Genomic DNA, 16,249 nt, shown 5'->3' on the forward strand with positions numbered 1-16,249 from the left:
GTTCCTTCATCCGTTCGTCTGTCTGTCCAGCTTCAGGTTTTTGATGATTTTGAAGTCTAATCAACTTGAAACTTATCACACATGCATGTTTCCCTATGATATGATCTTTCTAATTTAAATGCTAAATTAGAGTTTCGATCCCAATTTCACTGTCCACTGAAGATAGAATATGATAGTGTGAGTGGGGCATCAATGTACTATGGACACATTCTTGATTAAAGTGGGCATCCATGTACTATGGACACATTCTTGATTAAACATGTCTTTGGTATCTTTTGCCTCTCTTTGAAATCAGTATGTTGAACAACGACCCACATATTAATTTATTTTGTAAATGTAAACTAACATTTCCTTTTATCAAGTTTTTTTTTCATATTGATTTGTACATAGTATACAGTTGTATTTGTTTACAAGTATATATTTTGAAAGATTATATAACTCAAAGGTTTGATTAAGCCCAGACTTAAAATTAAACTCAGACATCCACTTAAACTGACTGGTTTTGATATTAAAACAAAAACAAAACATGTCATTGAAGAAAATTAGGTTTTTGGCAATTCATTTTGTCTGTTTACATACTAACATGTTAATAGGAAGAATTAGATCAAATTTTATAACATTATTACACTTAGTAAGAGGAAACTTTTCTCCAAGGCCATGATCAATGGGTTTGTACTGCCTACACTATGTCTCTGTTACATATCTTATGGATGCTAGCCGATATTGTTTTCGACTTTTTGTCAGAAACTTTTGGAATACTCTCTAGTGCTAATGCCTTAAAGAATCTGCCTACTAACCACAATTTTACTTTTTATAATTTGAATACATTATATAGTTCAAGGAGCTAATTTTGAAAATTTTGAAAATTCTTTGTTATTTGTTCCTTGTTTTTGAAAGAAAAAAATGTTAATGTCATGAATGTAAATAAAGTCTAGAAAGAATCATTTCCGTCCAAATTTACAATGGCTTATATTTCAAAAATTAGGATACAGACCTCTTTTTTTCTCGGTCATTTACAACAGTCTTTTAAAATGCTTGTCATTTTGAAACATAGCTGCGAAAATTCATAAGTCTATGTGAATTAAGAGATCAAATATTACACAACTACTTTCGCTGTGGTAACCTGATCATGCTGGTTTAAGCCTTTAAAACTCGTTCTTGTTTGCTTTAGTTTCTGACCTATACATAACGGGACTTTTTTATATTCTTCGGATTCGTTATTGTTCGTGGGATACCAATTTTTGAAGATTTCATGGGTACAGTTAAACCACATATTTTAAAGTTCAACAGAGTACAACTTTTCAATTTCCTTAAATGAAAACCTCGGCAAATCCATCTAGGCAAAAATTCACGGAGATTAAATATTCTTCCATGCACAAAAGTTGGTCATGTTGGTAAATTTAACAATAAATGAATCCAAAGTATTCAGCTTTTTCTTTTCTTTTGAGGAATTTTGACACAAGTTAGTTGAATGCAAAAGTGGATATGAAAAGTTTGCTGAAGGATTAGAAATTTGATAACATAGAGACTTAGACCAGACTTGGAAATTTGGATTTGTACAGTTGTGGTGGCTGTTTATTATATAATAACGGAAAGAAAATCGACGACAAACAAAATTAATGCATTGAAACATTTAAATAATTCTTCAGATCCGGAAAAGTTTGTTTACATTATTTTAGGAATGTGCACTTAATAATGTTAATCTGTAATGAAATATGCAGTTTGCATACAAATAAAATGTTGAGAAGGGAGATAATCAACTTTAGTCAATGTTGTATAACAGAAAAAAGTTATAATGGGGAGGACTGAAAAATGAGAGGGGGCCAGAGTAAAAAATTAGGGATATTTACTAAAAAACAATTGTTTGCCATAAAGGGTGGTAAACTGTTTGGATTGAGGCCCGGGGACAGTGGGTGGGGTATTCAAATCTATGACATTATTAACTTCAGAAAAATAAAATTTCTAAAATACTTGAGAGAGGTTGGCTTTACTGGTACAGATGTAGCTTAGTCACAGTAATCGCAAGCTGTTTCATTGATTGACTAAGTCTAAAGAAATATATCATTATATTGATATGGCATGTATGGTGTTGAGTTTGATCTTTTTCTTCACCAATTAATTTGGCACTGAAGATAGAATTGTCAAAAATATACCTCTGACTAACTTTTATCTTTAGAAGAACTGATGGGACATTTGATCAGAAAAAATAGAGAATAAAACATCACAAATAGATCATTGTAGATAGTAAGCTACACTCTGCAAGAATATACCTTATTGGGTCTAAGTTGGTTTATGTTATTGCTACACTCTGCAAAAATATACCTTATTGGGTCTGCAGTAGGTTTATGATATTCCTTCTGGTCATTAGTCATCTCTTTTTCACAAATAGATGGTAGGCTACACTCTGCAAAAATATGCCTTATTGGGTCCCTAGTTGTTATATGTTATTTGGTCATTAGTCATCTCTTTTTCCTTCTTATTTGTTAGGTTCATCATAATATCTATATATGTATGAGTAACACATCCCTGCTCTAGCGGTATGATACTTATGATAGAAACTATAGTCAAAGATGTTATTAGTTTTAAAAGTGGATGGGTGGGTGGTCGTCATGGTCGTGAGTTTAAAAACAAGTAGAAGAAAAAAACTGTACATTGAACAATTTATTTATTTTTAAGTAAATTTATGTATGATTGATAACTGGATTTTTTTAGAACGTAAAACATGTTCCGCATATCATGCATATGATTGATGATTTTATTGATAACTTACGAATATTAATTATACGATAATCGCTAATGAATATTCATTTAGATACATGTATGTCAGATATAGAATAGGTGTTTTTTTTTCAATACATAATTATAAGGAATGATAGGGACTATATCTGACCAGTTAATTGATTCAGAAATTTGAATCAATTCATATGAAAATAATTTTGAAATCAGTCCAAAAGTTTGATTTTGAAATTGAAAGTTTTGTCATGTATTATTCAGATCAAAATATTTATGAAGCCTAACAAGTACAAAGTTGAAGAGCATGATATATAATCATTTCGTCAACTGATGAAGGAGGCTAATATAATTACCTATAGTTGCTTAATTATTGTTAATAATATCTCTACATCATTGATGGGCCTGATGGGTTATTTTCGTTCTTCGTGATTGCCGCATTTTCGATATCCTGATCCATTTTTCTACAGATTTTTTTTTTTATATTTTCGTGATCTGTGATCATGGAAATTTATTTTCTGTGAACCTTGATTGAAAAAAAAATCAACTCGTGAATCCTGACGACCTCCCTCCAACCCCCCCCCCCCCCCTTTTCATTTGATCTCTGCTTGATACTTCTTCTTAAAAATATTTAATTATACTCTTTAATGAAGATTATCATATTCTGTTTTACAATTTTGGAAAATGTCCATTGACCATGTTGACAAAAATGCACCCAGACCTAGAACCTGAAAAATGTAAAATTTAATTTTAAAAACAAACATCACCAATTATAATTCATTTTTAAAAATTATCAAATGTAATCTCCGCAGGTGTTATTTTGTTTATCTGACAAGAGAAGAACAAAAAATTTAAAGAAAATAAAATGTACTTTAAAAAATGGGTGAAGATCGCATGATAAATAAAGTGTCTGGTAAAAAGTAGGTAAAATTATGCAGGCTAGTGATACTGTAAATATTTACTTATCATTTTTTACTGAGTATGTAATATCTGCTCCTTAGTAAACCATTTAGTGGGATACTTAATCATGAAGAAAATTTTACGGGATTTAAATAATGTTTATTGAGAATGCATCAAATGATGGATCATCATGATCATTAATGCATGTAAAGTCACCTCATGTATTTTAAATCGGTCTTTTCACTTGAAACATTTCGCGAAAGAAACTTAGAAAAAAATCAAATATGCTTTTTATAGATTTTGTTTGATGTACAGCTTGACATAGACTATTTCATATTGCCATCTTTTGACTATGGCATGTATGGAGTACATGTATTTGATTCCGACTCAGATGTTGGACATTTTCAGTTCAAACATTTTGAGAAAGAGCTTAAAAAAAAAATCAAATATGCTTTTTATAGATTTAATTTGTTTGATGTACAGCTTGACATATTGAATAAACTATTTTCATATTGCCATCTTTTGACTATTGCATGTATGGAGTACATGTATTTATCTTTTTGGCAGGTTACCTATTCTGGTGTAGGTCATTTTCACTTTGAGAAGCTTAAAAAAAAATATGCTTTTTATAGATTCTGTTTTGATGTACAGTTTAACATATCATGCATATTGAATAGACTATTTTTATATTGCTTTCTTTTGACTAGCAAGTACATGTATGTATAAGTTTTTGACAGGTAAAACCTACTCTGCATACTGTAGGACATTTTGTACTTAGCCCATACTTTAAGCCAAGTTACTGAAAAAGAGCAACTGAATGAAAGATAAAAACAAGCTTCCAATCGTTGCAATGTAGAGAAGAAAATAATTGTTTTATGTTTTCTAATTCACAATAAAATCAACGAAATTTTTAAATTGTGCAATGATTGTATGCTTGTTCTTTATACTTCTGTTAAATTCTGTTTCTTGACAAATTACAGTACCAGGATGTTCTTCCAGAGTTGAAAAAATTAAAAACTCCAGTCATAAGTCGGTACATTTTGTAACATGATAAATGGTTACAGACACTAGGGTATTGCATTTTTATGCCCCATTTTTCAGCATTATGTTTTCTGGTCTGTGCGTCCATTCGTGCCTCCATTCATTCGTCTGTCTGTTTGTTTGTTCGTCCGTTCGTTCGTCCTTCTCAGGTAAAAGTTTTTGGTCGAGGTAGTTTTAATGAAGTTGAAGTCTAATCAACTTGAAACTTAGTACACATGTTCCCTATGATATGATCTTTCTAATTTTATTGCCAAATTAGATATTTTCTCCCATTTTGTTCATGTTGTCCTGTCCTCTATGCAGATTGGTTTAATTTTGTTGTTGTGTTGCTGTCTCGAATTAACACATGCTATCCATCTCCTTTTATTCATGTTTTTTTTAAGCTTTAACAAATGATCTATTAATTTGCTGTTTTGTTATTTTTTAGTCGTATTTAAGATGGAAAATACATCATAAAATATACATTTGTCTAGTGGGATTATTTGTCCTCGGGTCAACCATAGGAGCAATTCATTATAAAATATATAAACGGTCTTTATCCACATGAATCATTTCTCTAAGGAATATATGTTAGTCTTTATGTTTTTATCAATCATAGAAAAAAGTCAGTTTCCACCGCCAAATCTTGTGCAAAAGGATTTTTCTTCTCTCAGCAGTTAAATTTTAAATTTGAAAATTTTACTGTTTTCTGTGGAGAAATATTGTATCACATTCGATGGAGTGCTAAAATCTATATTATCTCCACGATTTCTATTTTTCTTTGTCAAATATTATGAGAAAGGAGAAGAATTCAGTTAGTTTGCTATAGAAAGGATCATATTCTCCATTTTGTAACGACCTTGACCTTGCGTGTCGTCTGCTGAGTGACTGCACACTGCAGACGTATATAAAAATGTCATATAAAGTGTGTGGGTGGCAGGATTGATTGACTAACAGGACATTTTATTTTGATATTTGTATACTTATGATAAGTATGTCTTGAAAATGATGACAAAAATAGATTTACTATCGTTTGTGCTTCCTTTTGTTTACTTGGGCCATGTTGTCTGGGGTATTGAAGCCAGAAAACTAATATTTGTGTACTTTTAAACAGCTTTTAAGTAGCAACTTCAGAATTTTATAAGTTGGGAAAAAGAATATAAATTAGGTATCTTAATATTAGGGTGAAATCTGTGAACATCCAAATCAAAAAGAAAAAGAAATAGCCATTTAATTCTTCAAAAGACTGCATGACTCTCTCAACTTCCAAATAAAAAAAAATAAAAAAGTAATTTCTTCAGTTTATTATATAAGTCTAACACACATAGCTTTGAACTGAAATAACATGCATAAGTTACTCCTTGGTAATTTTCTTTATCAAATAGAAATTTGAAAACACAAATTTTATTGCCCAACAAATCTATTGGAAATTAAATTATTTATGAATTTAAAAGTCAATCAAAAAGTTTTAAATTCTGAAAATTGTAAACATTTCAGTAAAGTTTTAAATGCCTTTACATTGAAATATTATTGCTGTTTGAATAAAAAGTCTTTCAAGTATTGATTGCCATTTTACCAGTGTAATATCATTGATGCAGTTGATTGTGGTTTTATGTACCGGTATATATAAACAGGACAAAATGGTTGTTATCAAATATAGAGTGTATTTGGTGCAAGCGTCACAAAGAAATAGAAATGCAATTTGTTATATAAAACTGTTTTTGTAAAAGAACAAGGCTTAATTGTATTATTGAGGTTCTGGTAGGGGATTGTTTGTCTGTTTGCAAGATATCTAAGATATTACAGCTATTTAATCAGGTCTAGTCATTAACAACTGTCAATGATTAAATATAATTTTATTTAGATTATTTGTAGATAGGTTGACTTAAAACAGGATTTATACACCATGTATTAATTGATTGATAGTCTGAGAGCAAATGTTAATCTCTAGATATCCTTTTTAGCTCACCTGTCCCGAAGGCGTCCGTCGTCGTCCGTCGTCTGTCTTCCGTCGTCTGTCGTCGTAAACTATTTCAAGAATCTTCTCCTCTGAAACTACTGGGCCAAATACTTTCAAACTTTAACTGAATGTTCCTTAGGGTATCTTATTTATAAATTGTATCCGAAGTTTTGATCTATCAACAAACATGGTCGCCATTGCTAAAAATAGAACATAGGGGTCAAATGCAGTTTTTGGCTTATAACTCAAAAACCAAAGTATTTAGAGCAAATCTGACATGGAGTAATATTGTTTATCAGGTCAAGATCTATCTGCCCTGAAATTTTCAGATGAATCAGACAACCTGTTGTTGGGTTGCTGCCCCTGAATTGGTAATTTTAAGGAAATTTTGCTGTTTTTGGTTATTATCTTGAATATTATTATAGATAGAGATAAACTGTAAACAGGAATAATGTTCAGCAAAGTAAGATTTACAAATAAGTCAACATGACGGAAATGGTCAGTTGACCCCTTTAGGAGTGATTGCCCTTTATAGTCAATTTTTAACCATTTTTCGAAATCTTAGTAATCTTTTACAAAAATCTTCTCCTCTGAAACTACTGGGCCAAATACTTCCAAACTTTAACTGAATGTTCCTTAGGGTATCTAGTTTGTAAATTGTATCAGAAGTTGTGATCTATCAACAAACATGGTCACCATTGCTAAAAATAAAACATAGGGGTCAAATGCAGTTTTTGGCTTATAACTCAAAAACCAAAGCATTTAGAGCAAATCTGACAAGGGGTAAAATTGTTTAACAGGTCAAGATCTATCTGCCCTGAAATTTTCAGATGAATCAGACAACCTGTTGTTGGGTTGCTGCCCCTGAATTGGTAATTTTAAGGAAATTTTGCTGTTTTTGTTTATTATCTTGAATATAATTATAGATAGAAATAAACTGTAAACAGCAATAATGTTCAGCAAAGTAAGATCTTCAATTAAGTCAATTTGACCAAATTTGTCAATTGACCCCTTAAGGAGTTATTGCCCTTTAAAGACTTTTTTCACAATTTGTTCATCATGTTGACTTACTTTAAAAAATCTTCTCCTTTGAAACTGCTGTATCAATTTCAGCCAAACTTAGGCTAAATGAGTTTCAGAGTATCTAGTATAAATTTATATTTTATTTCTTTGTATGTCAAGAAACATAGCTCCTATGGCTAAAATAGAACATAGGAGAAAATGATTATTTTTTTTAGCTTTTGAAGAAAATAGGACGATCCAAAAAACACTTAAATAAATTGAAAAGCCAAAATAATCATTGATGAGAGATTTAACCAAAAGAATTAAGGTGAGCGATTCAGGCTCTTGAGAGCCTCTTGTTAATAAAACAAGATAGTAACTTAACAGGTTTCCCCTCTTAACCTTCCTCTAATAACTTCCTCCCCCATTTTCCCCTCCCCTAAAACACAGCCATCTTGTTCAATGTCATGTGAATGCAGTGTTTAACCTTGACTTAAATTGTAAAGGTTTACTTCATCATTACATGTTTTTAAAAGATAATAACATCTGATTTAACCTTAAGCTTCATGTATCCAATCTTCCATCCCCCCTAAAAAAGAAAAAAAAGCCTGACCTTATAATCATAGGATTGCAATCTGTTACCTTGACCTAAAAGAGGGACGAAAGATACCAAAGGGACAGTCAAACTCATAAATCTAAAACAAACTGACAACGCCATGGCTAAAAATGAAAAAGACAAACAGAAAAACAATAGTACACATGACACAACATAGAAAACTAAAGAATAAACAACACGAACCCCACCAAAAACTAGGGGTGATATCAGGTGCTCCGGAAGGGTAAGCAGATCCTGCTAATGTAGAGGTGTACTGTATAACATGATATTAAAACAAAAATAACATCTGATTTAACCTATCACTGTACATATATTCCCCCTCTAACCCCCTAAAAAAGAAAAAAACCAGACTGTTATATCATGGGATTGCAGTGTTTTACCTTGACTTAATGTAGAGGTGTACTGTATTACACAATTTTAATAAAATTAAAAAAAAAACACATCTGATTAAGCTTTGAGCGCAACCCCCCTCCCTACAACCACCCCCCTAAAAAAGAAAAAGCAGCCTGTTATATAATGGGATTGCTGTGTTTTACCTTGACTTAATGTAGAGGTGTACTGTATTACACAATTTTATTAAAATTTAAAAAAAAACCACATCTGATTTAACTTTGTGCGCAACCCCCCTCCCTACGTAACCACCCCCCTAAAAAAGAAAAAGCAGCCTGTTATATAATGGGATTGCTGTGTTTTACCTTGACTTAATGTAGAGGTGTACTGTATTACACAATTTTATTAAAATTAAAAAAAAAACACATCTAATTTAACTTTGAGCGCAACCCCCCTCCCTACGTAACCACCCCCCTAAAAAAGAAAACAAAGCAGCCTGTTATATCATGGGATTGCTGTGTTTTACCTTGGCTTAATGTAGAGGTGAACTGTATTACACAATTTTAATAAAATAAAAAAAAAACACATCTAATTTAACCTTGAGCGCAACCCCCTCCCTACGTAACCACCCCCCTAAAAAAGAAAACAAAGCAGCCTGTTATATCATGGGATTGCTGTGTTTTACCTTGACTTAATGTAGAGGTGTACTCACTGTATTACACAATTTTGAAATGAAAAAAAAAACACATCTGATTTAACTTTGAGCAACACCTTCCCCTCCTCCTACCCCCTTAAAAAAGAAAAAAAACCCTGCCTGTTATATTGTGGCTGTAGCTATATGTATCCCCTCCTCCAACCCCCCATGAAAAAAAAGCAGCCTGTTATATCATAGGATTACAGTATTTTACCTTGAATTACTGTAGAGGTGTACTGTATTACATGTTTTTAAAACGAAAATCACATCTGATTAACATTTATACCTTTAGCTACTTGTATCCCTTCTTCATTCCCCCCTAAAAAAGATAAAAAAGGCTGTTGTATCGTGAGATCTCAGTGTTTATCCTTGACTTAATGTAAAGGTGTACTGTATTACAAAATGTACAAGATTTTGAAATAAATTAGCAGCTGATTTTTAACCTTGAGCAATTTGTTCGAGTACAAATAAAAGTGCATTCAATTTCAAACAGTGAGAAAATGAAGTAAAATTTTAAGTTTTAAATCAAATTACGTGATCAAAATAGATAAAAATCTTTGACAATTAATTGTAATGTTATTGCTCAGTATTTTATGTAAGAACGAATGTTATGGATGGATGGGTTTGAAAAGCTGCTGAGATTAAAATAGGTTCGAATTGTAATTTATACTGAGATTGAAAAGGTTAAAATTTACTTAATCCGGTGTTGATCAGAAAAAGGTTTCTAATGAAATGTGAAAAAGAGACCTAGATGTTGGACTTAAACTTGGAGAAAATTACGTGAACGTTATGATAATATATTTATTTTTGTATAAGATACATGAAAGGTCATTTTGTGACCTTTATTTTAGGGTCAATATGAATAAGATTTATTAGATTTATTTGAAATGTTTGACTACATGGAGTAGTCTGTGAAAAAAACTTAAACAATTAAATGACCTTGTGACCATATGCAGACTTGGACAAACTTCAAAATCAGATATCTATAAAAACATTTTTTTCTGTCCAAAAAATTCCTCAAAAGAGTATGTTTAAGAAGAAGTAATGGAGTAGGAAAAGTCATGTAACCATTCTTGAAAATGTCATGCATCATCCCTTCTATATAGTTAAATAGTAGGATCATTACACAATGTTGACTGCTCTACCTCATGGGCGACAAGGGCATTAAGTGTTAACCTTGACCATCTGTCTTTCTGTCCTTCCGTCTGTCCTTCCGTCTTTCCTTCCGTCTGTCCTTCCGTCATTCTTTCTGTCTGTCCCATTTCTGTTACAAAGCCTGAGTGGGGGAGGGGCAGTCGTGTCCTCAGACACATTCTTCTATGATTACCTATTATGTCTTTTTGTGTTTTGTTCACACATAATTGTTGTCAATATAATGGAATTCTATTTGACTCACAGTCATACAAGTGAGAGGTTTAGCTAGCTATAAAACCATGTTTAATCCACCATTTTCTACATAGAAAAATGCCTTTACCAGGTCAGGATTATGACAGTTGTTATCCATTCTTTTGATGTTGTGTTTGAGCTTATGATTTTGCCATTTGATAAGAGACTTTCGGTTACAAATTTTCCATGGATTTCATTTTTTGTTTCGTTATTTTACTGTCTATCAATTGCATATATAAAATATAAATATATGCTAGAAGTTTGTTAGCTTTGTATAATTGGGAAAGCAACCTCCCCACTGTGAAAGATAAAAAAACAAGAGAATTTTACTAGTCCTGCTAGTAGATCATATGGTCTTGTATTAAATATGTATATATCATGTATATACATCAAACATTTGTCAAACCTGACTTGATTCTACCTTCAATAATGTGGAATTGTTTTCATGACTGATATATTTTGTATTTCAGGAGTATCAACATACACAGACCACTGACATACAGCCACCTTAGAATGAAAGTATCAGAGATGTATACTATGGATTTAATGATATTCTTCACACAGGCAAATGGAGAGGTGAACTTTTAAGGCAACGCTAACATTTATAGAACACATTTATTGATAAAAGAGTTATTTCCCTTTACTAAAATTATCTCCCTTTACACAGGTTATCTCCCTTAATTGTTATTTTTGTTTTGTTGGTTGACAATGCTTATTGATAACAATAGCATTTGACTAAAAATTGTTTGTCTAGTGTTTACTCAACTTATATAGGCAAGTGATAAGATATAAGAAGATATGTTATGAGTGCCAATGAGATGTCTCTCCATCCAACATTGTCCAAGTCGTGATCTGTAAAAAGTAAACCATTACAGGTCATATAGTACGGTTATCCACATGAATCCTCAGCTCACACTGCTCAGCTCAAACTGATCAGAAAGCTATAAAGGGCCCCAAAATGACTAGTGTAAAACAATTCAAACAGGAAAAACAACAATCTACTTACCTATATAAAAAATGAGAAACCCTTATGATTTTATGAACCACATCTGAACAAAAGGCAACCACTAATATGTTCCTGACATAGGACTTGAGCAAACAAATACAGCAGGGTTTGAGTGTTTCAACAGGCGCAGACCTTTGTTTTAACCTGAAACAGTTATGTAACATTACAACACAGAAAGACTATAAAATATCAATAGAAATGGCTTAACTAGTTATACACTGCTGCATAAATATGTTAGTACAGTGAAACCTGTTTATACGGAACCTCTACAGGACTTAAGGTTTTGTTTGGTTTTGGTCTATGTTTGGTTTTATCAGGTTCACAACACATACAATTTGATATGATGGTGCTTAAGAACATGTTTGGTTTAGACGGGTTTTCAGTTTATGCAGGATTCGGTTTAGTCAGGTTTCACTGTATTTTCAATATGTTTTTAGTAATATGTAAGATTTTTCTTCATTTGAAGGTACACATACCAATTACAAATCAAAAAGAATTAGATGCAGCCATTGATCTAGTGGACAAGAATGAGAAAATCACAAGTCTTCGGCTATTCCTGTCTCCTCCCGCTGGCTGTGGTTATACCAATGTCAGAAAACATCAGTCCAAAGATTCAACCAGTGAGAGTGGATTTGGTACAATGGTTAGTACAGGCAGTCTTAAAATGCCATTGATTATTTCATTTGAATAAATATAACAAACAGCAACATTATGGTTTTCGAAAATTATGTCCATTAATTGTTAGAATGAATTTGAAGTTTAGAGTTGTGAAAATTGACCATGCAGTCCTGTTTCAGCTTTTGGTACTTTAAACTCAGAAATTGTGATGTTTTTATTATTGTGAAAAATTTATCACGGTTAAAATCGCAATAATTTAAACTCACGTTTTTTGTTTTTATTTAAAGAATTAAACAGGATTTTTCTCAATAAAAAAATTGATGAATTTGCCATTACCACACTCTAACTATACCTTGCCACAACCAAATGTTATGGACACACAATACAATTTACCATCAAACACAGATGAAAAATTAATTTGAGTTGCATCACTCTTACCTTCTGGAGTTCTGGCCTTTAACAAATGGAAAAATTGCTGAATATAGAAGTAGGGGCAAGACATCTGTGTCCCACTGACACATACTTTATTTTTTTAACTTTACAATTTTTGATATACCGTTAAAATCGTTAAATAAGCCGCAGGTTTTTTTCTCTGTCTTTGTCCCTGCGTGTTATACTCAGGTGCGCTTTATGTATGTATTTTTTTCTGTTTTCAGGATGAGCGTGAAAAAAAAATATTTGATTTTTTTTTCTGGAGACAGTCAGATTGTCAAGTGCTTGCAGTGACTTGATAAATTGTTAATGTGGCATATTTTGTTATGAATAAATATATTTACTTTATCGTTTGTTCTTTATTTCATTCAATCATTGTTGGTTTGGGAAGTTGATAACCATGTGTTCTGTTCATTTTATAAACAAAGAGAGATAACTGTGTTTTGAAAGAGGTACCATACAGGATATTGATTGTGTATTTATCATAAATATGTAGTTGTTTGTTGATTTAATGTGTTTTAAAATAAAATTTTCTAATGAAATAATTAAGAATGTGATTGTGTGTCTGGCCAATATTCCAAGTTTCTTTTAATAACGATGGTGATGCATATATGCTTAAATAGACACTTTAAAGTGTTTCATAAACAAAGAAAGATAAGCGTGTTTGCAAAGAGGTATCATACAGGATATACTATTGAGGAGTAACTGTTTGTCGTTTTATTGTGTTTCAAAATGAAATATCTTTATGAAATATTGTAGCCACATATAATCGGATGTTTAAATAAAAAAAAAAGGATATTTATTTTTATAATTTAATCTGCTAAGACATTTACTTATGGCCGTCTTATTTGAATTCCCCTTTCCGTGGCCCATATCACTTTCATTTAAAAATAGACAATGACTTGCAGAAACTGAATGGTTTTGTTTGTGGTATTCATCCAAATTAAAATTGAAAAATGTTTGTTACTTTTAAAACTTCAACTTTTAAAACTTCAACTTTTATTTTATAAACAACAATAAAATTCATAAGATTGATTTAATTAATTTTCTTTCTGACTTATGGGTGAACAGTTTTCACACGTGGGTACAGGTAAGTAGGTCACAATCAAGGTAAACAATGGCAGTTTTATGGCTTGGGTGACCTTTAATGAATACATTTTCAAGATTAATTAAAATCCTTAATTCCAATTCAAACAATAAACAAGCAATCAGCACCATACTAATTTTAATCAAAACAACAAGGTTCAATGGACACCCAAGCTGTCAACACATGGCCATTGTTGACAAAAAACAACAACAAACGAAACTGGCATAATTAAAACAATGAGAAAAGTATAATTATTTTATTAAGATGTTTTATTTTAAAATGACAAATAAATATATACAAAAATACTCTCAACTTTCTCACTAATCTGAAAATAGAAATGAAACATATAACGGTGTGAGTTACAAAAGGAGAGAACATTCATAACACTAAGGTCAGTAGAATAAATGTATGTTTCCTTCAAGGTGCGCTTTATATTCAGGTGCGTTTTATGTAAGGACAAAAACAATCCTCCCCCCCAAAAACGGCCGTGCGGCTTATTTAGGGGTGCGTTTTTTAGTCCGCGAGATACGGTACTTATCATGCTTATTGTGAAGAAAATGATGTATGATTAATTTGTGTTTTTTTCAGTCTTCCAAACATTCTGACTACAGAGAATCACCTAGCCCACCCCCTGGACACCTGCCACATGGAATATCCCATAGTGTTTCACGTACCTCTGTTAACAGTGAGGGAGAGTTCATTCCTGAGGAAGGGGATGAGGTAAGATAGCTCTTGGTTTTAATCATGTCAGAGATTTTTGCACGTGTATAATGAGGGTCAAACTGTTTAGCTTCATAGGGCTTCTCCAAGTGAAGTTATTGGTAATTTTTTTCTGCAGCATGTATGTACTGAAAAAATAAACTGATAGAAGAAATTTGAAATAACAACATGATTGATACCATTCAATAGATTGATATAGGAAGATGTGGTGTGAGTGCCAATGAGACAACTCTCCATACAAATAACAATTTAAAAAGTAAACCATTATAGTTCTCTTCATGTTCATTTAGTTGAAATGAATAAAATCCCTTAAACATGTTTAAAAAGGAGAATTATTTCTCAATTTCTGTGCCAAAAGAGGGATGAAAGATATCAAAGAGAAATTCAAACTCATAGTTCAAAAATGAACTGACAATGCCATTGCTATATATATTAAAGAAAAAGACTAACAGACAAATAATAGTACACAAGACACAACATAGAAAACTAAAGACTGGTATTCTCCATGTCAACAGAAATCCTGACATGGTCAAACGTTTTAGTCAATGATTCAATTTTCTTACTCAAGCATATATACCAGTACAACTAATACTAACCAATAATGGAAATTTTAATTGATGATTTTTGTAGGGTGTCTATCATAGCCCAGAAGGATCAGGGAAAATGACCGGTAGTATCTCATCACTGGACAGTGGAAGTTATGCTAGTAGTAGTCAGTAAGTATATCTGTGATAGATGCAGAAAACTTTTATTGGAGTTTTCATTTAATTTACTTTGAAGATGGATAGTATCCACAAAATTAAACTTAATGGAAAATTAACCTATTGATTGTGTTACTTTATCTAACTGGAAACTAAAATAGTTTATCCCTAAGAGATCATTTAAGAAATGTGGTAAATTAATTATGTTTCTACAGTATATTCATACAGCAATGACATTATTTACTATAGATATAAATATAGCAATGTTGCGGGATCTATGTCCCAACTATCTGAGCAAAATATTAATAGAAGGTAGTGATGATTTGTCTGATGATACTAATTTAGAGATGTTTGAGTGTGTGTTTCCATTTATTAAATCTTCGAACAGATTTTCTCGATAGCTTAAAAACTTTTTTTGACCTGATTGTGCTCAAAATTATCTTTCCATAATCACTATTTTATATTACTGAATCATACATGTTTGTTAATTCGTGTGCATGTGAGTAAGAATGAGCGAGTGATTGGATGGGTGTGTAGTATTTGTATGTCTTGTCCTGTACATATTGTCTTGTCTTGTGTTTAACATGTTTGTATTCAAAACTTTGATAATTGTGAATCTGTATATATCTATGTTGAGGAGATCCACGCGTAGCCTCTGGCTGTTGGCAATCCTCTTTAAATAAATAAAGAATTAAATTAAATTAAATTATTTACTATCAAACTGTTCATAAAAAATCATTTATAAAAGGGATCTGATAATAGAATATCTCAAAGAGAAGGATGGAATACATCATGGCCATGGCAAAAAAAAAAATATCTTGGAATTTTGCAATTGACTTGATTTTGTTTGAATCTGAAAGATTTTAAAAGAAAAGAAAATTGTGAATTTTATTTAGATATTTATGCATCAGTCAACACCAGACAAAAAAAGAAAAAAAAAAGATTTTTTTGTTGCTTGCATTGATATATTCTTTGCATTGATATATTCTTTAAAGTATATTAAGGTGGTACCCAACACTTTCACTAAAATTAATTTGACAAAAATAT

At 31.6% G+C, this 16,249-nt stretch overlaps 1 protein-coding gene across 6 annotated transcripts in view; it reads left to right on the top strand.

Moving 5' to 3' along the window:
* Nucleotides 1-16,249, top strand: part of LOC143058951 (mitogen-activated protein kinase kinase kinase 2-like) — a 54,303-nt gene that overhangs the window by 25,395 nt on the left and 12,659 nt on the right. For all 6 annotated transcript variants that reach the window (XM_076232425.1, XM_076232424.1, XM_076232429.1 and 3 more), the window contains exons 5-8: nt 11,109-11,214; nt 12,111-12,287; nt 14,370-14,501; nt 15,132-15,217. In XM_076232425.1, the coding sequence (XP_076088540.1) occupies nt 11,109-11,214; nt 12,111-12,287; nt 14,370-14,501; nt 15,132-15,217 (501 nt within the window). The remainder of the gene's footprint in view (nt 1-11,108; nt 11,215-12,110; nt 12,288-14,369; nt 14,502-15,131; nt 15,218-16,249) is intronic.

The sequence above is a fragment of the Mytilus galloprovincialis genome, chromosome 14 (assembly GCF_965363235.1).
Source record: "Mytilus galloprovincialis chromosome 14, xbMytGall1.hap1.1, whole genome shotgun sequence".
NCBI lineage: Eukaryota > Metazoa > Mollusca > Bivalvia > Mytilida > Mytilidae > Mytilus > Mytilus galloprovincialis.